Source organism: Mauremys reevesii, linkage group 27 (genome assembly GCF_016161935.1).
Source record: "Mauremys reevesii isolate NIE-2019 linkage group 27, ASM1616193v1, whole genome shotgun sequence".
Classification (NCBI taxonomy): domain Eukaryota; kingdom Metazoa; phylum Chordata; order Testudines; family Geoemydidae; genus Mauremys; species Mauremys reevesii.
In genome coordinates, this window is record NC_052649.1 from 3,314,831 (window position 1) to 3,337,842 (window position 23,012).

Sequence of the window (23,012 nt, forward strand, 5' to 3'; positions counted from 1 at the left end):
GAGTTGGGAATGCAGAGCTGGAGAAAGCTGCAGACCTCAGCTTGGAGAACATAAGTCAGATTTATTAGAGGAAAGTGCAGTGAACAAGGTACTGTGTTTTTTTGTTTTTTGAAATCTTGAGTCCCTCTGTCCAGCTCTTCTTGAATCAGAATTTGATATTGCAGTGGGGGAATGCTCTGCTACCAAGGAGAATTCCAAACTGCTCCCAACTCTTCAGCTATTGCCACCTTCTGATGAAACCTCAGTCATGAGTTTGAGTGTTTTTGGCAGGGAGAGATGGGGAAGAGTCTTTAAACTAACATGCCAAGTAGCCTTAAAAACACTTATTTTTGATTGCTTATAAACGTGAATTTAAATGACCTCTTCCTGACATTGCAAGTCACTCCATCTGCAGCTCTGCCAACACCACAGTCTCTGACCCACACCTGCCATACTGCAGATTCTGGGGGAAAGGTTGTCAACCAGCCCAAACTGTACAGGTGCTGCCCTAGGAATAGCTTTCTTTGCTGCTAATCTGTAAATCCATCCTTTAATTCCAAATGGAGTGGGTAATAGTTGGTGGGGCCTGTTAGAGCATGGCAACCTCCATCACTGAGTGCTGTGGTTTGAGACATGTCATGGCTTCTAGTATGTGCTAAGCATGGATTACAAGCTTGCTGTATGATTCAGGGAAGCAAGATGGAAAACTGGCTGCCTGATGAAACATTAGGCTTCTCATAAATTGCTAGTGCATTCATTTCTCTGCACCCCCTGCCTGCAGACTGAATGACATACTTCACCCCTCTCCTCCGGTGTGCAATTAAATCTTGATAGTAGTGCCCTGCTGGAGTACTCCTTTCATCAGTCTGCATTCCAGTCAAGGCTGGGATTATTTGAATACAGAATCCCTCCTGAAAGGAGACAGAAGCAGTGAGGAATAAATGACTACAAACAGGGGAAGCCAGCACTGAAAACCAAGGAGTCTTGTATTTAGTTCTAGCTAGAGTGGGCCTGGTTCGTGCAATATGCTTCTCAGCCATAAACTCCACAGCCACCTAGACTGATCATCCCTCCTCCTGTACCCAGAGTTAGGACTGGATACATGGTGTGCAAGTTCTGTACAAAAATCCCCTAAAGCTTTGAGGGCTCTGGGTTGTCTTGTTGATGATGGTGAAATGTTTGGATTTGTGCACATAGAAAGCAGCAGAAAACCCAATTCAGTTAGGTTAAGATCCTGAATGACAGCGAGCTGTATGTAGACCAGTGCTATCACATTCTGCCTGGATAAATAACAGCAAGTTTGGATAACCAGAGGAAAAATACAACCCCCCACTTCCATCAGCAATATTTCATCTCTTGTCTAACCTGGAGTTGTTCTTAAAGAACTTCTGTTTTTGTTGCCAGTCTATGGACAATGTGGAGACACTACATTACTTAAGCTCTTTATTCACAATCTAATTAGTCCCAGAAGCTGGACTTTTGGAACTGAGTGGACAAGATCATTTTTACAATTGGCAGTATCACATCAGTAAATTTAGCAGAGATCATTTAGGGAGGGGCTTGTATATTGTAGGCAGGCACTACCAGCATTTAAAAAGCATTCACTGCCTCCATATATTTTTTTTTTCTTCTCCAGAACCCCATCAGTATAGTTGATTCCTCCATGATCTTCTTTAATATTAGGGAGGTGGGTCTGGTAGCTAAAAGCCCTGTCTTAAATTTGAGGGATGGAGTTGGGTTCTAGAATCACACAGTAGTTTCTGTATCACTGTTAAAGTTAAGTGCTAATAAATATACCTCCCCTGTTCTTGCTCCAATCATCTTAAATCTTTCCAATATCCAGGTCAGTTGGTCTCGCTGGTTCTTGGGTGGTAGCACAGTGCTGCACTGTTTGGGTTGCAGACAGGAAGGTGTAAATATCAGCTTTTTTTTATTGGGATTCAACTTCATGGAGCCACTTCTGATGCTTCTAAATTTGGGGAAGTCTTGTGCCTCTTTAAACAACACGACCACACTGACAAATCAGCGTACAAACCCTGTACATGTCAGCTACAGCCAATGTTACTTCCGCACTCCCACTAAGGTGGACCTAGTGGGGAAGTCAAACCTGTTCTCAGGGGCAGGCTCTGTGTTTAAAAATAAAGAGTTTTGCAGATGTGGGGGGTCAGCCCAGCAGGAGGTAACCATTCTTGCTAGACAGTAAGAACAGCATCAGAGTTTCTAAAGGGTAATTGCAGTAAACCAAGTAGTTTAGCATTTTGCCAGCTTGCACAGTCAATCTCAACACGGAAATGATTTCTAAAAGTCTCTCTTCAAGGCGAATCTCTGCAGAACAACCCCAACCCCATCCTGCTTTCTACAGGTGCACAGGGATTCTACATTGGTATTTCCCAAACCTCTGGATTTAGTTTGAAGAAAAGCAAATGGAACATCTCATGCTGCTAAGTGCAGGATGTGGTCCCTACACCAATCCCCACAGAGGGCAGAGCTGTGGAAAAGTGCCTGTTGGAGTTGAGGTTTTTCTTTTAAAAAGAGGAGGGGAGAGAACATTCCTTGGGCTGGTGTGTGTTAATTGAAACACAGCAGACACTCCTTTTTAAAAACAAGAGGAATGAGAACCTGCAGTGCAGTGTAATTGTAGTATTTGTAGATTACCTGGGGGGGAGAAAGGGTGATTCATCTGTCAGCATGTGCTGAGCCCTATGTGCGGGTGGGGAAGGTGGCTGTGCTTTCCCTAGCCTAGAGCTGCCAGGGGAAAATGTACACCTCGCTGAAGGTCAAAGGAACTGTCAGAGCTGATCCCACTTGCACCCTGCCTGCAATAGCCCCTCTGCACTGTGGGGGAATGGCTGTCATGAGAACCCTCTCCTGTGACCAGGCCTCCTCCAACAGCAGTGTCTCTCTCAGGGGGTGTAGAACAGGCCCTATGCCTGCCCAGGCTCTTCCCTTACAAGGGCAGTGGCCTAGGGCTGCCTTATGCCTGTTTTGTGACCCCCAAAATGGACATCATGGAAGCAGGAAATCCCTTCTACTTCATATCTGTCTTCAGCTGTGTAGGGGTTTAAAGCCTAGTGTTTGTCAGGATTTGCCTGTTTGTTCGCTTTCTGGACAAGACTTGACTTGACACTATACATGAATAGGCTAATATGTACCAATTCTAGATGTACTAGACCAGACCGCTTCCTCCTTATATAGCTAATGATGCTTTGCCTTCAGTGCCAGCAGCCTCTGCTTTTGGAACAGGAGAAAGTGGGGTCTGACCCTCGAAAGACAAGAACTGGGTAGTGGCCTGAACTGCAAGTGACCTGGGTTCAAATCCTATCTCAGTGAGACTTACTGTGGGAGTTAGGCAGGTTACTTTCTTCTGCACTGGTTTTTATCACCGGGGAGGGCTGTGAGCAACCAAGGGCTTTGGGGTTTTTTCTAAATGGTCTCTGAGCTCTGGCTGCAGTAGCGAGGGAGCCTGGAGAAGTGCACCTGGCTGTTGGCCTGGAAGATGGGGAGGGTGGGAAAGTCCCTCCTTCCTCAGGCAGTTCACTCCACAGGCTCAGAGCAGCTACTGTGAAAGCTCCTGTTTTCTACATCCATGAGCTTCCCCTTCTGGCAGAAAAAGTTCCCTGGACCTGCTGCCCCCAGGCCTCAGCCTGCAGCTGTAGCTGAGGTGGGCTTAGGCCCCGGCGCTGCTCGAACATGACGGGATGTTCTGTGGGGAAACTACTGCAGGGGCCAGAGCCCAAGTTGTTGAGGACACGGGCTGCAGGGTCCTGTACTAGCTCCTCAGCTGTAAACCAGGGGCTAGAGCTTCACGCCCTCACCGGGGCAGCTGAAGTCGTGGTCCGAAGTGCAGTTCGGTGGCTGTGTGGGCTGGTGCTCCTGGAAAAGGAAGAGAGGTGAGCCCTGCACACGCGGGGTGGGGCTCAGGGCACGTGGTTATACCACTCCCCCCCGGACACGTAGTACAGAGAAGTGACTGGCCAATGCAATAACTGGATTGTGCCAATACACGCTCCCCTGCCTGCCTCTTCCCCTCCCCCCTTCTACCGACCCCCCCCGCCTGCCCCCTCTTCTACCAACCCCCCCGCCTCTTCCCCTCTCCTTCTACCAACCCCTGCCTGCCTCTTCCCTCCCCCTTCTACAACCCCCTGCCGGCCTCTTCCCCTCCCCCCTTCTACCAACCCCCCCGCCTCTTCCCCCTCTCCCTTCTACAACCCCCCCCCCGCCTGCCTCTTCCTCCCCCTTCTACCGCCTCCCTGGCCTGCTTCTCCCCGATTCTACCGACCCCGCCTGCCTCTTCCCTCCCCTTCTACCAACCCCGCCTCTTCCCCCTCCCCCTTCTACAACCCCCTGCCTGCCTCTTCCCCTCCCCCTTCTACCGCCTCCCTGGCCTGCTTCTCCCCGATTCTACCGACCCCCTGCCTGCCTCTTTCCCTCCCCCCACCGCCTCGTCCCCCTTCTACCGACCTCCCCGCCTGCCTCTTTCCCCTTCTACCGACCAGGGGCGGCTCTAGACCCCAGCGCGCCAAGCAGGCGCTTGGGGCGGCCGTTTCCCGGGGGGGGCGGCATTTGGCTCCGGTTGAGCTCCCGCAGTCATGCCTGCGGCAGGTCCGCTCGTCCCAGGCTCCGGTGGACCTGCCGCTGGCATGCCAGCAGGAGCTCAACCGGAGCCACCCGCCGCGCGGCGCAGCGCTCCGCGCTGCTTGGGGCAGCCTACTGTCTAGAGCCGCCCCTGCTACCGACCCCCCCGCCTGCCTCTTTCCCTCCCCCCCACCGCCTCGTCCCCCTTCTACCGACCCCCGCCTGCCTCTTCCCCCTTCTACCAGCCCCACCGCCTCTTCCCTTCTACAGACACCCCGTCTCTTCCTCCCTCTCCCCCCGCCCCCTTACAGGCTCCCAACGCTGAGGCTTCCCCGCAGCATCTCCAATAGCAGCTGCTGCGGCGCATGCGCCTGGGGCGGGGTCAGCAATGCTCCGGCAGCTCTTGTATTCGACTGGCACTAAGACCGCGCCAGAAACCGCGCTCCTGGTTCCGCCTTCTGGCCACGGGGCCAATCCGTGCTGTCCACATTGGAACACGTCACTGCGGGGCACCCGCGCTATGGAAGGACCCCCCCGGGCTTCGGGGAACGTACGCGCTGCCTGATCAAAAAGCTGCTGTGTTGGGGCTCGGCTGCGGGGAACAGGCGGCGGCGACGGGCGGATTAGCCCCGTGTGGGGCAGCAGGGCCCTCTCGGCCCGGCATGCGGGGCCACTGCCCCTTCCACTCCCGCTCTTCCTGCCTCGGCGGGTCCGGCAGCGCCGCGGGCAGCCCCCACCCGGAGCCGGCGGGGCTCGGGAGTGCGGCGGTCTCGAGTCGCTTTTATGAGGCCCCCTGCGTCGCCGCTGCTGCCGGCTCCGCTCCGCGATGTGCGCCTGGACGTGCCGCCTTCCCTGAGCGGGTCCAGCGCTGCTGCCATGGGAGCGAGCGGGGGCGGCCCCCTGCTGCCCGAGCGGCTCCGCCTGCCCGTCTGCTTCCTGGGCGTCTTCGTCTGCTACTTCTACTACGGCATCCTGCAGGAGAGCATGTGAGTGACCCCGAGACACCCCCGGCACCCCCGCCCGGCTCCTGCGGAGAGACCCCCAACCCCGCCCGGCTCCTGCAGGGGAGCATGTGAGTGACCCCCGAGACCCCCGCCCGGCTCCTGCAGAGACCCCCAACCCCGCCCGGCTCCTGCAGGAGAGCATGTGAGTGACCCCCGAGACACCCCCGCCCGGCTCCTGCAGGAGACCCCAACCCTCCCCTGCCCGACTCCTGCAGGACCCCCGCCCGGATCCTGCAGGAGGCATGTGAGTGACCCCGAGACACCCCCGCCCGGCTCCTGCAGGGGAGCATGTGAGTGACCCCCTCCCGGCTCCTGCAGGAGACCCCCAAACCCCCGCCCGGCTCCTGCAGAGAGCATGTGAGTGACCCCCGAGACACCCCCGCCCGGCTCCTGCAGGGACCCCCAACCCCTCCGCCCGACTCCTGCAGGAGACCCCAACCCCCGCCCGGCTCCTGCAGGAGAGCATGTGAGTGACCCCGAGACCCCCGCCCGGCTCCTGCAGAGAGCATGTGAGTGACCCCCCGAGACCCCGCCCGGCTCCTGCAGGAGACCCCACCCCGCCCGGCTCCTGCAGGAGACCCCCGCCCGGCTCCTGCAGGAGAGCATGTGAGTGACCCCTGAGACCCCGCCTGCTCCTGCAGGAGACCCCCAACCCCGCCGGCTCCTGCAGGCATGAGTGACCCACCCCCGCCCGGCTCCTGCAGGAGAGCATGTGAGTGACCCCGAGAGACCCCCGCCCGGCTCCTGCAGGACCCCCACCCCGCCCGGCTCCTGCAGGAGAGCATGTGAGTGACCCCCGCCTGGCTCCTGCAGGAGAGCATGTAAGTGACACCCCCTCAGCTTGGAGACCAGGACTATTTATAGCCGAGCATGTAAGTGACTCCTATTCCTCTGTATCTGGGTCTTACACTAAGATGTAAGTTGCACCCTTCCACAGTGAAGCCCCCCTCTCCTAGTCTGGGGACCTCCCCCACTTTCTGCACAGCGGCAGAAGCTGGACATGCTGTCTCTCCTGGGCATCCTACCAGAAAGCAAGACGTCTCCATGGGGGAATCTTCAGGAGCCTATGTTGTGCTGGAGTTTCTTTCCCAGCTGTGTGACACGGGTTTGAGAAGCCTCATTCCACTGCAGGCTTAGAGCAAACACAGCTGAATGGAAGGGGGGAGGGGTACTGGTAGATATAGCTGAGGGCACCGTTTGCTACATGTTTGTTTAAACAGGTTGGTAGCTGTTGGGCTAAATCACCTGGGAAGAAAGCATGAGTAAATGTGTGCCATGCCTTATGCTGCAGTCTCACTCGGTGTACCTCTCCATCTCCTCTTTAATTCATTTGTTCTTACAGAACTAGAGGTAAATATGGAGAAGGTGCCAAGCAGGAAAAGTTCAAATATGCTTTGTCCTTGGTCTTCATTCAGTGTGTGATCAATGCCATCTTTGCCAGGTTAGGTAAGTGTTCCAGAACAACCAATATGTCACCCCTTGCTTTTCTACATCAGGACCTCTTTGAGCCTGACTCCCATCCCACTTCCTTCTCCTCTGGGCTGGGAAGTGACTCTGGAAGAGAGTCGTAGGGCTCCCCCAGTGGTTACCTGTAGTGCAGGTCACACTCCCGATACCAATGATTACCTAAGTCGCAACTTCCAAAGGACTGTGAGCTTTTGCTGAGCACACAGTGATTTTTCCATTTGTCTGCACAGACATTGCACAACTACTGGCTAACCTGATTTAATAAAGAATTTTATAAATGAAAGACACTGCATAAAACCAGATTCTAAATTCTTTTCGTTCAATGTGGTTTTATTGTTGGGAAGGGTCAGAGTAGACCACTGGGATGGCCAAGCTTTTGTCTCCTGTAAGAGGTTCTATACCTATTCCCTTGTGGGTTTTTTCATCTTCCTTCTGCCCCACCAGGTTTCAGGAATTCAGTATAACTCCTTTGCCTCAGAGAGCATGTGAGCTGAAAAGATTGAGTGGTTTTGATGCTCTGGAGAGTTCATCTCCCCTCTGCTGTAGATACTTTGTGGCTTTTGTATCTCAATGGCATTATAAAATAGCCTTATGATGCCAACTTCCAGTCTCATCAGCCCATGTGTGTTTCTTGTATGTTTTGTCTTCTCCACAGTGATCCAGTTTTTTGACTCCATCAGGGTGGATCGGACCCAGAACTGGCTGTATGCAGCTTGCTCGCTTTCCTATCTGGGTGCTATGGTTTCCAGCAATTCGGCTCTGCAGTTTGTCAACTATCCAACTCAGGTGAAGAAAGGCAGGCAGATGAGTGTGTTAGGAAGAAGGTTGTGCTGTAAAAATTCCCCTTTACAGATTTGCCCTTTCCCTATTTTGAGGATTTTTACAAATTCTAATTCTGCACTCTTGGTATGTGGGATGCTCACATGATCCATCAATGCACTGTGACAGGAAGCAATTCTAGTTAAAGAGTAAGTCACTAAAAAAGATTGACCGTGGAGGATGCTGCAGTTCTGACCCTCGTTGACCTGCAAGAGTGGCAATGAGGATGGTGTTCTACTGCTTTTCTTTTTACTCTATCCCTGCAAGGCACAGTGGTGATAGTTAGTGATTCCAAGAGGGACTAGCCATCCAGATGGATAACAAACATCCAGAGTTCTAATAGGAATTGCTTTAAAAAAAAATCCGGGAGAAGGAAAAATCCTCATGTTTCAGGGGTTAAGCCGGCGTCAGAAACCTGCATTGGGGCGGGGGTAGATGATCCTCCATCTGCCTACTGCAGGGTTTCTTGCATCTTCTTTTGAAGGATCTGGTGCTGACCACCATCAGAGACAGGACACTGAACTAGATGGACCATGGGTCTGATCCAATATGGCAGTTCTTGTGATCCTCTTGCCTGGTGTGGGGGAGGCTGTAGTATGCAGCTAGTTAAGATACTCTTTCTCTTACAGGTCCTTGGGAAGTCCTGTAAGCCGATTCCAGGTGAGCAGCTACTAAATTATAGCTTTGTGTGTGTCTCATGCCATGAGCAGGCCATGGGTTGCATTCCCAGAAACAGTCCAGCTGCTCACCCGATAGCTCCATGCCAACTAGTGTGGATAACAAACTGTCTGTGCACTTCCCAATTCGGTCCAGAACTGGACACAGTCATTCGATTGCTAGCCGAGAGTTTTGGGGAGCACTTTACCAAATCATCTTTTCTTTTCAGTTATGCTCTTAGGGGTGACGGTGCTGAGGAAGAAATACCCACTAGCCAAATATCTGTGTGTCCTGCTGATTGTCACAGGCGTGGCTCTGTTCATGTACAAGCCTAAAAAGGGAGGCGATGGTGAGGACGACCACATCTTTGGCTATGGAGAACTCCTCCTGGTAAGTACTGGGCTGTTGAAGCATGAGTCGTTCCAAGGTTTTGTGTTGGTGAAAGGTACTAGAGGAGAAAACAATTACAGGTGCGGCTTCTGCCTAGATCTACCCACCATGAGGGATTGGCAAAAAGCCAGCATTAGAATGCTTTGGTAGTGATGATCTTTTCAGAGGGACATGCTTGCACACTGCCACATGGTGATGTGGGGTGAAGCACTGGCACCTCCTCAGAATGCCCTCTGAACAGTTCTTATATAAGCAGGTGGAAGCAAGAAACCTATAGAATTTAAATGCTGCTACTGGGGGAATTCTGCACATGCGCAGAATTTATGTCCCCTGTAGATTTCTTTGCTGCCCTGCAGAAAAATGACTTTCTGGCAGGGAAGCCACAAGAGCAGTTATACAACCCTCCCCAGCAGTATGTTTCAGGTGCCCAAGGCAGCCGGCAGAGAGATCAATCACTGTGGGTCAGGAGGCAGGACTGGGAAAGACCTGGCTGGTGGCTCCTACCCTGCAGCAGGCTTAGCTGCTAGTCACAGCTGGGCTGGGGAGGATGGGACTTTCTCTTCCTCTTCACAGTATCCAGGGCCAGGTCAGATCCATCCCCTGATTTCTCCCCCAGCTGGAGGAAGCTCTGCAAACTGCCTGCCTCTCTTCCCCCCCCCCCCGCCCCCGCTTCCTGCACCCATCGCTCCTCAGTTGTAGGGGAGGGATCACTGTACAGGGAGCTGCTCCCCCATCTGCCCAGACCTTCCTCCCAAGCCTCACCCCCACCCCCTGACAAGCCCCATTCTCCCTGCACCTGGAACACCCCAATGAGCCAGCCAGATCCCCACCCTATTGAGCCCCAACCAGTTGCACCTTACCCGGCTGCCACTGACCTCCCTTCCCCAGCATCTGGACACCTTTCCCTCCCCTCCCCCCCGAGCTCCCCACATCCAGACACCCCCCCGCTGAGTCCCAACCACCTTCACCTGGACCCCCTGTGTAGCCAGTGGCCTGTGCTCCCCAGTGCCATGTTGGAGCCTCCTCATTTATTTGACAAATAAAATATGCAGAATTTTGCAAAATTTTAAAATACTGTGCACAACATTTTTAATTTTTGGCGCAGAATGCCCTCAGGAGTAATTCAATGCATGTTCCAGGAAGGGAGTAGCTGGCAGAGAGTTCTCTTCTAGTCTTCTGCAACATCTTTTTTTTTTTTCCCCTTTCCCTTAGCTGTTGTCACTAACATTGGATGGACTGACGGGAGTGTCTCAGGACCATATGAGAGCTCATTACCAAACTGGTTCCAATCACATGATGCTAAATGTTAATCTATGGTCCACCTTGTTCCTGGGGGCTGGTAAGGAACATCTGAGGAAGCCATAGCGACCTGGCCTGAAGACTGATTTGTAAGATCCTCTAGGCAGGACCCTCGTCTCTTGTTCTAAAAAGGGCCTAGTATGTTTTGCAGAGCTTATTTTTTTGTTGTTTTTTTAAACCTAATCTGCGGAGATTTTAGTGTAGTTTCTTAAATTGACACCAGGGGACACTGCTTCTCCTAAAGCGACATTCCCAAAACTGCATTCACATGTCTGAAAAGTTCCTGCTTTCAGGCTGGCTCGGTAGCATAGATTGTAGCTTCCTGGGCTACAATTTGGTGGCTCTCTTGTTTTGGCAAAGACTGGGGTCACATCAGGCTTCTAAACAGAAGCCTCCTATTCTATTTAAGGGGTGTGTGTGTGTGTGAGAGAGAGAGAGTGAGTGTGTGTGTTGGCGGCTGTCTTTTGAGAATCGGGATACATAGTGCAAGGTACAATCTGTTGTCATGAGACACTGACTGTGATGTTTGTTTCATCTGTTCCATTCATAGCTGAGGCCAAGTTTAAAAGCGTACATGACATCTGGAATGTGATGGACATGTTCCTTGCTAAGATGACGTTCTTACGTTCTGCTGTAGCATCTGATTCCTCTCGCTGACCTCCAGGCACCCCTTATGCTGGCTGTAAACACAATGAGTTCAGGCTAAGTGGGTACAGGAGGACAGCAATAGTACATAGAGCTGCAAAACTGAGGCAGCAAAGTGAACTTAACTCCTGGATGTTATGTTACTTTGTTTAAATCCTGGGGTGGGTAGCCAACTTGCTGTTTTCTCTTCCAAAACAACCAATCTGGCATGGTGCAGTGACTGAAAGTTCTTTGCCACTGGTATTCTCTGGGTGGAGCTTAGTCTTTGCTATCTGTTATCGGACTGTAGTGAACATGAGCTAGGAGTATAAATGCTCCAGCCCTGTCTGCCCAGGATGTCTCTGCCTTGAGTTCATCCTGCTCTCTTTAAACTTTCTGCAGGTATCTTGTTCACTGGAGAGCTCTGGGAATTCCTGAGTTTTGCTGAACGCTACCCCCACATCCTCTACAACATCCTGCTGTTTGGCCTGACAAGTGCACTGGGTCAGGTAAGTAACTTTCTGGTTCCCTTACCCCAGGCACTCGATGACCAAAGAACATTGAATGTTCATTTACTTGTGGGACGGAAATGTGAAGGAAATGTGTCTGGTCTTCCTGCCATATCTGATTGTTCCTAGCTCACTGTTCAGCCAGTATTTTCAGATCAAGACTGTCAAGGTTGTGTACTAATTCTTATGTCATCTTCAGGTTGTGGTTGGGATGTGTTCTTTGCCAAAAGATTCTCTGAAAAGGTTTAAGATGGAACTTCATGTTGGAGATCTTGCCTTCTCAGACAGACTGAATCTTTCTTTCTTTCTCTCTCTCTCTCTCTCAGAGTTTCATCTTCATGACTGTGGTATACTTTGGACCCTTAACTTGTTCAATCATCACCACAACCCGCAAATTCTTCACCATTTTAGCATCTGTCATTCTATTTGCCAACCCGATCAGCATGATGCAGTGGGTGGGAACTATCCTGGTATTCATGGGTAAGTCCTGGAAGCCTGGCTTTAAGTCTTTTTTTCCTTATATTAGAGTGGTGGAGTATAGACGGGGGGGGATGGGTTGACCTAGGATTTTGGACAATGGATTTTCTCGGACAAGCTTGCTGGCAAAACCACTATCTCAGTGTTTTGAGGAGGGGAAGTGGGAGGGATGGGGATATCTTTGAAGCTGTTGCTATGGTCACATATCCAACTGATTTGGGAGACTTTTTTTGGACTCTTTAAAAAGTCTCACAGGTACCCCGTCTCTCAAGTAATTTGGCATCAGTTAGCATGTGGAGCTATAGAAAGGCTTTCCCTTAGAATTTTTTTTCTCATTTCTCTGCAGGTCTTGGACTTGATGCCAAATTTGGGAAGGTTTCAAAGAAGACAACACATTAGGAGGACTTCTGAACTCTACAAAATTGGAATGAACTCTTTAACTTATTGTCTTGTACCTCAGCATCTGTTATGAAACTGGACTCAGGATGGGTGCCCGGGGAAGGGAATGGGTATTGGTTTTTAATTATGAAGTGTTTTAAAATGTGTTAATTTTAATCAAGAGTTTAGCCTTTTTTTCCTCTGTAATCAAAATTGCATTGATGGATCCCAGTAGCGGGGAGAAATTCAAGTCTTAATGGGAGAAACACTTCATACCTTTATTAAAGAAAAGGAGAGAGGAGTCACTTTTCTGACCTTTATTTCAAAGCAGTCTTCCAGTTGTTCTTGGAAAGCCTTGTTCTCTGCAACCTTGCAGCCTTCTCAGCATGTAGAAGTATTATAACTAGCATTTCTCCTCCACCATACTCCAAAGGAAAGTGTCAGTCTTTGTTTCTTCCATCTGAGTTTGGTGCAGTGTAGCAAAAGCCCAGGATTGAGTGACAATATTGAAAAGAGAAATCCCATCTCTCCCTAGGAGAATGGGTCTCCAGAACATGGTTGGTGAAGCAGTGAGAACGGTTCTAGTTTTCACTAATATACCCAACTTGTAATCTTCTCTCCATCAGCACTATTTAAAATAGAAAGAGCAATTTTGGGTATATGTAACAAAGTCCTGGGCTCTGCAGTTTTCATCCCATCTGCTTAACCACTTGGGGCCAAATTAATTCTCTTTCATCCCACCCCCTCTGCTGTTGAAGAAACAAGACCCTCTGCTGCTAAAACCATGCCAAGGTTTTGTGACAGCAGCTTCTAAATGTTGAAAGCGATCTTGTTAATTAACCGGCATCACTGAGAGCTGTGGAACGCCTGCTCCTGAGTGCACAGGCTGTCTCCCAAGTGTTGTAGGGGGAGGAGCCATTAGCATAATGATGCCTTCAAAGTTGGAGAGCAAAATTCTCCAAAGAGCAAACTTTACACATGAAAGCGTGTTTCCACCAGCTGTTGCTTCGTTTCCATCTGTTCTGTGACTTGGCCTCTTGCCCCTCCAGATGGGATCTTGATCGCCTTCCTGAGTGACTGCTGCAAGTCTGTTCTTCCCCACACCCCCTGGAACCTTTCTGGCCACAGCTTGGCTTTCATTAATCTTTTTAATGTCCCATGGCTCTTCCCAAAGGACAGGTTTCTTTCAAAATTGAACTTTTTAGGAAAAGATATTAAAGTTCATCTGGAAATTTTTTCCTCCATCACCAACTCCTCCCCACTAGCTTCCTATTTCCTTAAAGATAGACTGATTAATAGCAAACATGTTTTCTGTAGTGGAGAATCCCTGATTCAACTCTCCTGCTATTTAACTCCATGAGTCCTGTGTTCACTATGAAATGTAGCTTGATATATGCTGGTATCTGGTCCTACGAATCTAGCTATTCTTAGTCCCTATGTAGACTCTGACATCTCCCATGTAGGTACAGCTTTAGCCTCTTAACATCCCATTTCTACAGTTCAAAAAGTGAGCCATAAACTGTGACTCAGTTCATATAGGGAGTCTATGGCAGAGCTAGAAATTGGACCTGGCTCTCCTGATTTTCAGTCTAGTGCCTTAATTACAAGGCTATCCTTCCTCCTTTTAAAGAGGAAGACTAGCACGAGTGGCGGGAGATGGATATGGCCTATGCACCTCGAAGAAACCTATAGCTAAGACTCGATACATTTATGCTGGAGGAAACTGGAGCAGTAGCAAAATTGTTCTAGGTTGGCTCCATGTTCTGATAAAACTGTTTCTTGCACTTGGCCCCTTTAAAATTACTGTTGAGATTGGTGCCTGAACTCCTTGTGTAAACAATGCCTTATTCCCACATCACTCAGGCTCCAGTGTAGCTGTAGGGGTTTGTACTACTAATATAAACAGGGTTTACTGTAGGACTGCTTACTTACCTACCTCTGAGCTCAGTACAGACAAACACAGCACATTTTTAGGATATACAAGAATCAATCTCTGATTAGTGACTGTGAGTCTATGCTTGGTGAACACTGCAATTCAAAGGGAAATTAATCAGTTTTTACTATATCTTAGCTAGACACAAAGTTGTTGTCAGGACAATGGAACATCATCTTTAAAAACAAGCCTCTTCTGCAAGGCTTTAAGCGTTACTCTCCCCTGCAGATAGTTTGATTGCTGGTGTTAAGAAATCTATTTAGCTGTTGGCTGACTTGTCAGCATTTGCTGAAGGAGAGTCACAGAAGGAAGACCTGTGCCTAAACTCAGCCTTCTTCAATGTATTTGTCCTGCTATACAGCTGGAAGAGGCTGGAAATGGAAATTGTTTTTAATAAAAGGGTGATTTGGCAGAGGTGCTGACAAATGCATGATTTAGACTGGAAACAAAACAGCAAGAGCAGAACACAGTTAGAGCATCCAGTATCAAGATGACAAGTTAGCAAAGGCCACATCCTTCCTCCTCTCTCTTCTCTGCCTGTTCCGAGATTCATGTACAAGAGCAGGGGTGGGCAAACTTTGCCCCAAGGGCCACAGCGGGGTTGTGCAGCTGTATGGAGGACCAGGTAGGGATGGCTGTGCCTCCCCAAACAGCCTGGCCCCTGCCCCGTTCCACTTCCCACCCCCTGACTGCCCTCCTCAGAACCCCCAACCTCCCCTGCTGTTTGTCCCTGACTGCTGCCTCTGGGGACCCCCTGCCCCTAACTTCCCCCTGGGATCCCACCCCCTTATCCAACCCCTGCTTCCTGACCCCTATCCACATCCCTGCCCCCTGGGACTCCCACTTTCAACCCTCCCCGTTTCCCATCCCCTAACTGCCCCCCACCCCATCCAACTTCCCCCAGGATACCCTGTTCCTTACCACCAGTAGTTTGCCCACATCTGTACTAGAGGACTTTTTCTTTTGGTGGAGAACTAGCAAGTCACCACTAGGGGGCACTCTCATTTCAAGCATGTCAATATTATATATGAATAAAACAGCCCTTTAGTTAATATACTTTTATTTCTAAAGTCTGTGGGCTCACAGCAGAAATAAAATTTGGGAATTAAGGTCTTCCTCCATTATTATTCTATTTGTAGAGTCTCTGAGCCCCAAGATGCAATAGTGAAGATGCATCATTAAGACTAAATACTGATTCTTCACTACATTTCCAGTATGAGAGCTGTTGCGGTGTGTGTGTATATATATATGCACACTTTCATGTTCTCTTGTCATTGTGTAAGAAACAGGTGCCTTCATTCACAACAGCAGCCACAGGCCTTGCAGTCATTATTTTTAAAAGCACATCTTGCAGAATCCTGTTAGGAACATTAAAAAGGTTGCAGAGCAGTTTTTAAACTAGGAGATGGGGGAAAGCCAACTACTAAAGAGGAGCATGTGGATCAGTCAGAGACTTCTCTTAGAGGAGAGTCTATTGATAGAGATTCTCTAGGTTATAGTCAGGAGCAGAGGATGGAAGAAGATAAGGTAAGGGCCAGATCAGACAAGAAACATTCACATAAAGAATCGGACACATCAGAAAAGGGCAGACAAATAAACAGTGACAAGTTTTTAAAGTGCTTGTACACAAATGTTAGAAGTCTAAATAATAAGATGGGTGAACTAGAGTGCCTTGTGATAAAGGAGGATATTGATAATAGGCCTCACAGAAACCTGGTGGACTGAGGACAATCAATGGGACACAATCATTCCGGGGTACAAAATATATCGGAAGGACAGAACCGGTCGTGCAGGGGGGAGGAGGGAGTGGCACTATATGTGAAAGAAAAATGTAGAATCAAATGACGTAAAAATCTTAAGTGAATCCACATCTTCCATAGAATCTCTATGGATAGTAATTTAATGCTCTAATAAGAATAACACATTAGGGATCTATTATAGACCACCTGACCAGGACAGTGATAGTGACGATGCAATGCTAAGGGAAATCAGAGAGGCTATCAAAATTAAGAACTCAATAATAGTGGGGGATTTCAATTATCCCCATATTGACTGGAAACATGTCCTCAGGACAAAATGCAGAGAGAAAATTTCTCGACACTTTAAATGACTGCTTCTTGGAGCAGCTGGTATGGGAACCCACAAGGGGAGAGGCAACTCTCGATTTAGTCCTGAGTGAAGCGCAAGAGCTGGTCCATGAGGTAACTATAACAGGACCGCTTGGAAATAGTGACCATAATATAACAACATTTAACATCCCTGTGGTGGGAAGAACATCTCAACAGCCCAATACTGTGGCATTTAATTTCAAAAAGGGGAACTATGCAAAAATGAGGGGATTAGTTAAACAGAAATTAAAAAGGTACAGTGACTAAAGTGAAATCCCTGCAAGCTGCATGGATGCTTTTGAAAGACACCATAATTAGAGGCCCAACTTAAATGTATACCCCAAATTAAGAAACACAGTAAAAACTAAAAAAGAGCCACCATGGCTTAAAAACCATGTAAAAGAAGCAGTGAGATAAAAAGGCATCTTTTAAAAAGTGGAAGTCAAATCCTAGTGAGGTAAATAGAAAGGAGCACAAACACTGCCAAATTAAGTGTAAAAATGTAATAAGAAAAGCCAAAGAGGAGTTTGAAGAACGGCTAGCCAAAAACTCCAAAGGTAATAAAATGTTTAAGTACATCAGAAGAAGCCTGCTAAACAACCAGTGGGGCCCCTGGATGATCGAGATAGAAAAGGAGTGCTTAAAGACAAAGTCATTGCGGAGAAACTAAATGGAATCTTTGCTTCAGTCTTCACGGCTGAGGATGTTAGGGAGATTCCCAAACCTGAGCTGGCTTTTGCAGGTGACAAATCTGAGGAACAGTCACAGATTGAAGTGTCACTAGAGGAAGTTTTGGAATTAATTGATAAACTTAACATTAACAAGTCACCGGGACCAGATGGCATTCACCCAAGAGTTCTGAAAGAACTCAAATGTGAAGTTGTGGAACTATTAACTATGGTACCGAGCAAATTAGTTGAAACAATAGTAAAGAATAAAATTGTCAGACACATAGAAGAACATAAATTTTTGGGCAAAAGTCAACATGGTTTCTGTAAAGGGAAATCATGTCTTACTAATCTTTTAGAGTTCTTTGAAGGGGTCAACAAACATGTGGACAAGGGGGATCCAGTGGACATAGTATATTTAGTTTTCCAGAAAGCCTTTGACAAGGTCCCTCACCAAAGGCTGTTACGTAAATTAAGTTGTCATGGGCTAAAAGGAAAGGTCCTTTCATGGATTGAGAACTGGTTAAAGGACAGGGAACAAAGGGCAGGAATTAATGGTAAATTCTCAGAATGGAGAGGGGTAACTAGTGGTGTTCCCCAAGGGTCAGTCCTAGGACCAATCCTATTCAACTTATTCATAAGTGATCTGGAGAAAGGGGTAAAAAGTGAGGTGGCAAAGTTGGCAGATGATACTAAACTGCTCAAGATAGTTAAGACCAAAGCAGACTGTGAAGAACTTCAAAAAGATCTCACAAAACTAAGTGGCAACAAAATGGCAAATGAAATTTAATGTGGATAAATGTAAAGTAATGCACATTGGAAAAAATAACCCCAACTATACATACAATATGATGGGGGCTAATTTAGCTACAACGAATCAGGAAAAAGATCTTGGAGTGATCGTGGATAGTTCTCTGAAGATGTCCACGCAGTGTGCAGAGGCGGTCAAAAAAGCAAATGGGATGTTAGGAATCATTAAAAAGGGGATAGAGAATAAGATGGAGAATATATTATTGCCCTTATATTAATCGATGGTACGCCCACATCTTGAATACTGCGTACAGATGTGGTCATCTCATCTCAAAAAAGATATTCTAGCACTAGAAAAGATTCAGAGAAAGGCAACTAAAATGATTAGGGGTTTGGAACGGGTCCCATATGAGGAGAGATTAAAGAGGCTAGGACTTTTCAGCTGGGAAAAGAGGAGATTAAGGGGGGATATGACTGGTATATAAAATCATGAGTGATGTGGAGAAAGTAGATAAGGAAAAGTTATTTACTTATTCCCATACTACAAGAACTAGGGGTCACCAAATGAAATTAATGGGCAAGTTTAAAACAAATAAAAGGAAGTTCTTCACACAGCGCACAGTCAGCTTGTGGAACACCTTGCCTGAGGAGGTTGTAAAGGATAGGACTATAACAGCGTTTAAAAGAGAACTGGATAAATTCATGGAGGTTAAGTCCATTAATGGCTATTAGCCAGGATGGGTAAGGAATAGTGTCCCTAGACTCTGTCTGTTTGTCAAAGGGTGATGGATGGCAGGAGAAAGATCACTTGATCATTACCTGTTAGGTTCACTCCCTCTGGGGCACCTGGCATTGGCCACTGTCAGTAGGCAGGATACTGGGCTAGATGGACCTTTGGTCTGACCCAGTACAGCCATTCTTATGTTCTATGAACCTTGGCATTTCTTGGGAGAGAAGAGTCATGCACATATACAGAATAAACAGCAGGTTACAGTGCTGCAATGTTTGTGTGCAAGGTCTAGGAGGTACTGGTTGATACAACTAAGAATGGTGAAGTTTTATTTTACAGCTGACTAAAACACAGCATCCACAAGGGGAACAGCTTGGCAGCTTTTCTTTTCATCCTTCCCTTCTCTACTCAGGCCCCCTGCAACTCCATCAGCCTTTTGTTTAAATAATTACTGCTGTAAACTCTCTCAAAACAATGTGTCTTCTTGTGGACTAGAACCCCATTGTGCTAGGCCATATACGAACACAACAAAAAGGAAGTCCTTGCCCCCAAAAGCTTACAATCTTGCAGCTGTGCCATCTGTAAACAAGGTCTATGTTAGGTATTTAGGATGACGGACTGCTGTTGTCATCAGTTACCTAACCCTCTAGTAACAGTGGAGTGTGCACTCAGCTGTGCACTCACTGCTTCCATTCCTGACAGTTCCAATATATCATACTCATTCCATTTTTCTTTTTATCTTCTGAATTTCACTGATGCTTATTTCAGAGCCCTTCCCACCTCCAGAGCTGGCAAAAATTTATACCTTTAAGAGGAGCAGCAGTGAAAGAAAGAAAAAAAATTGGCACACAAGACAGAGTGCAGAGAATGGAATGGTCTCTAATTTACCAAATTTCTTTTGCATATAATTCAGCCGCTTTGCTATGCAGTAAGTGGTTGTGAGATGCCAAAAAAAAAAAAAATCCGGTTTGATTTTTTTAATGAAAGTTTTTCCTAGCTGAAGATCAGGTTAGCTTTTCAGCTACCCAGTGGCTTGAGAGTTAACTTAATTTGTTTATGTGTTGGTTCCCATTGTTCTATCAAACAGCTTCCTCACCACCCTGCTACTGGGATACTAGATGGAACTCCCTTTGGACTCTCTCTGTGTTGACACTTAAGAGTGATGTGTTGCAAAGTACTTCCTCCTCAGAAGGTGTAAATGAATTGCTGATCCAAGAAATATGAGACTGGGAACTGCTACCAAATGTAGTTATCCCATATGGCTCTTCAGAACAGTAGAGTATTTTTGAAGAATTCCTATTTATTTCCACAAAATAAAGGATACAGATGAGATCTTCAAAACAGCATGCAAAGGAAAGGTATAAAGCAAAAGACCCAACAGTTCCCAGGGAAGGCAAGATTGAGAGTTTGAGAGTCCAACTTCAAACTGGAATCAGTATTCCTGGCGATAGGGAGTACTGAGCATCTCACAGCAGCAACTGGGATGGGGATATATGCTTGAAACAGGTACACTCAAATGGAACAGTTTTGTGCCTGGATTTATAGTATGCAAACTAATAAATATATGATTCAAACAAGAAATAAGGCAAGGGATGCATTTAAAATAGGCATGACAGAGATAAGTACATCACACAGATTGTCACAGAGATGAGATATTAAAGGTTATAAATATTCTAAAGAAAAGTGAAATCAATCTGTATTAAACCTCTCATAATTAAGAAAACAAACATCCTTTTCCTGTTTTCTCCATTTTGTCTGTGGTGTTTGTCTCTTCACTTTAAGAGTATAGCTGCATGTATGAAACCCTTTAGTCTTTTTATTCTTATTCTATTTTAGGTATTTATACATTAATAATGTGTTTCCATAGAGATTTGCCAGGCATTGTACTTGGTTCAGAGTGGTCATTTAAAAATAAAACTCAGAGTATGTTTTCCACATGCAATGTAAATAAATATACATAATTTAATATCAACTCACCTCTGCAGGGGAAAACATATCTATTATTATTTCTTACTTGTTCTCCCTTAGTGCCAAGGAGTCTTAGTCATAGATCAGAACCCAATTGTGCTAAGCACTGTACAAAACACAGTGTCTCACATTAGATACATCATAGGGACAGTTCTGCCAGTACTACTGATAATGAGCTCTGTCCAACCACATTTTAGTAGGAGGCATTCCATCACTGGAGAGTGGTGCCTAGAGAAATGTGTTGGCTAGCTAAGGGGGCAAGGTCTGTGAAGATAAGCTGAGAGAAGATTTCCATAAGTGTACTGATGAGTTTATATAAACAGTCACAGTAAAAAGTTTTGGGGACTACAAAAAAAGGCTTTTGTATGGAGACAAGGTGTGAAATCTTCCTAGAAACCCCAACTGCAAACTTCATTTTGTGTTTTCTCCTTTAAACCATCCCCATAGAGGAGCAGGACTTTCTGATGGGGGCTTGCCTCAGCCCTGGAGTAGGGGTCAGACTGTGGCAGCATCAGTTGACAGCAGAAAGCAATCCTATGAAGGACTAACTTCCATCAAAAGTTAGCCATTTGACAGCAATGCACTTCTGCTTTCTCCTCTCACCTGCACTCCCAATAGCTGAGTTCATTACCTCCACCTACTATTCCAGAGATGGGAAGAGACAGATTGGGATTTGAATTTGTATGATTTTACAGCCTTATCACCTAACACTAATCTAAGAATTTTTAAAGCTTTTCTTAAATTTCCACTGAACACAATGTATTGTTTCCCAGGTAATGCCCTCTCTTCCTTGCTCCTTATTAGCTGTGAGGAGTTCTGCAACATGTCATTTTAAAAAGAATTTGATGGTTCCTGCTCAGGTTTACTGGCAGCTGCTGTTTAATTGCTCTTTGGTGGCTTATGTGAATCGAGCTGGCAAGTTTCTCTTCAGTTCCTAGTGAACAAATAGTCATATATACAAGCACCCTAATAAGCTATAAGCTGTCATTTACTGTATGTTTCTACAGTGCCTGCTACCATAGGCCTCAACCCTGGTTGAGGCTTCTAGGCTCTACCACAATATAAATGTAAAATAATTGGCACTAATTAACCCTTCCTATCCATCTCAGAAGAATAAACATCCCTAGAGGCTATTTCCTTAGGGCAGCAATGAAACATATAGGTAGGGCAGTAGGATCCTTGGACTATTGCTTTCTCAGCTGTACCTGCTTAGAGGGTTTTATTCTCAGACTATTACTAGGTAAATCTTACATGCCAACCTACAGAGCAACTGAACATGCTTCATCCTGAGCCTGCAGGGTCTGAGCAAGACTTTCCCTGAAATTGTATCTTCCAGCAGCTGAGGGCCCACTGTAGTGCCAAGCACTGAAATTGACATCAGTGTTCCTGTTCTCTGTGTTCTCCTGTGCTGGCAACCAGGAAGTGTGGAGAAGGAGGTGACAACTACACTGGAATGCAGAGAAGCAAGGAAGGAGGGAAGAGGTGGAATGCCACAGTATGGGTAGGACAGGAGGAGGAGCCAGTGGGGGCCGGAGTTTGGCTAGCAGCAGAGAGGGACGAACACAGGATAGGGGAACAACAGGTGCCACAAGTACTCCTGTTCTTTAATCACTAAAGCATGCTTCCCCTACAGAACCTGGAATTGAGTCTGGGGGTCCTTAGTCTCTACATTCCTCTGCTGTCAGCAAATACCTGTGAAGCCCACCAGCAAAATATCTGTCATCTTCTAATGACTGGTCCACCTGACCTGGGAGATAACAGCCTAATACAGCTACCATTTAGTCCATTAGCACAAATAGCAGAAGTCTGAGCTGTGAATCTAAAGGTCTAAACCCTACTGATGACCCAAACTGGTGAATATAGTTTCACATGACGGAATTCCTGTTTTGTTTTGTTTTCAGTTTGTTACTTTTTTTAAATTAGGAAACTACATTAGAAACATGACATTAAAAGAACATTAAGGTTGTGAAGTCAAGCGCTCAAATGTTAGGAAATTTCAGAAATAAGGTTCCCTGTGAAAACTTAATTCAGCCTCCTTATATACAATATATATATGCACATTATGATAGTCTTTCATTACATGACCCCATACTATTTTTTCCCATAAGACCCCTTCCTCATTTGGTGCACAGGATGGAGGTTCATCTCGGAATGAATCAGGATTGTGTGGTCAGTGACGCTGTTGTATGAATAAGGCAGGGAAGAGAGAGGACAGGCTCATAGTTAAGGAACTCAAATGTCACCCTAGAGAACTATATTCTATCCCAGCCTGTGCCACAGGGTTCCTATGAGATGCTGGGCAAATCACTTAAACCAAAATTGTCACAGGTGACCACTAACTGTTTGTTCCTCATTTTATGGGTACCCAATGTGATACACCTGGTCTAGAGTTGCAAAAAATTCTGAATGCTCACAACTGCAACTGGAATCAATTGGAGCCATGTTTTGAACAAAAAGTACTATGGAAATATTAAGTCCTCTGCAAAATAAGGCCCTAGGTGTTTCAGGCTGGCTACCCAATATTAGTGTACACATTTAACAGTTTTTGACCTTAATCTCTCTCTGCGCTTCAGTTTCCCAGCTGTCAATTGGGAATAGTACTATTACCTAATCTCAAACGGGTAGATAAACTCATTAATGTTTGTGAAGCACTCAGCTACTATGGCCTGAGCACCAA

General features: G+C 46.9%; 1 protein-coding gene and 1 long non-coding RNA gene across 3 annotated transcripts; one reads left to right on the top strand and one right to left on the bottom strand.

The window, feature by feature from the left end:
- Nucleotides 1–41: 41 nt before the first annotated feature.
- On the bottom strand, nucleotides 42–5,083 carry LOC120392036. Of its 2 annotated transcripts, XR_005591569.1 has the most exons (3): nucleotides 4,864–5,002; nucleotides 1,777–3,852; nucleotides 42–890 (listed from the first exon to the last, which is right to left on the bottom strand). It is a non-coding gene; the product is annotated as an uncharacterized LOC120392036 (long non-coding RNA). The 2 variants fall into 2 exon arrangements; XR_005591568.1 differs by having other exon boundaries at nucleotides 42–3,852; nucleotides 4,864–5,083.
- A 232-nt stretch (nucleotides 5,084–5,315) lies between these two features.
- SLC35B1 (solute carrier family 35 member B1) lies at nucleotides 5,316–14,523 on the top strand. Its single transcript, XM_039516346.1, has 9 exons — nucleotides 5,316–5,540; nucleotides 6,901–7,004; nucleotides 7,681–7,811; nucleotides 8,474–8,504; nucleotides 8,731–8,891; nucleotides 10,104–10,230; nucleotides 11,217–11,323; nucleotides 11,650–11,803; nucleotides 12,147–14,523. Exons 1-9 carry the CDS (start codon nucleotides 5,338–5,340, stop codon nucleotides 12,197–12,199), a joined length of 1,071 nt encoding a protein of 356 aa, XP_039372280.1. The 5' UTR covers nucleotides 5,316–5,337; the 3' UTR covers nucleotides 12,200–14,523.
- Nucleotides 14,524–23,012: the final 8,489 nt, after the last annotated feature.

Excerpts from the sequence above, each read along its gene's own strand:
- SLC35B1 (XM_039516346.1), top strand. The coding sequence starts at position 5,338 with ATGAGGCCCCCTGCGTCGCCGCTGCTGCCGGCTCCGCTCCGCGATGTG. Across the intron at positions 7,005-7,680 it reads TGCCATCTTTGCCAGGTTAG|TGATCCAGTTTTTTGACTCC; the intron begins GTAAGTGTTCCA and ends TCTTCTCCACAG. Across the intron at positions 7,812-8,473 it reads TTGTCAACTATCCAACTCAG|GTCCTTGGGAAGTCCTGTAA; the intron begins GTGAAGAAAGGC and ends TTTCTCTTACAG.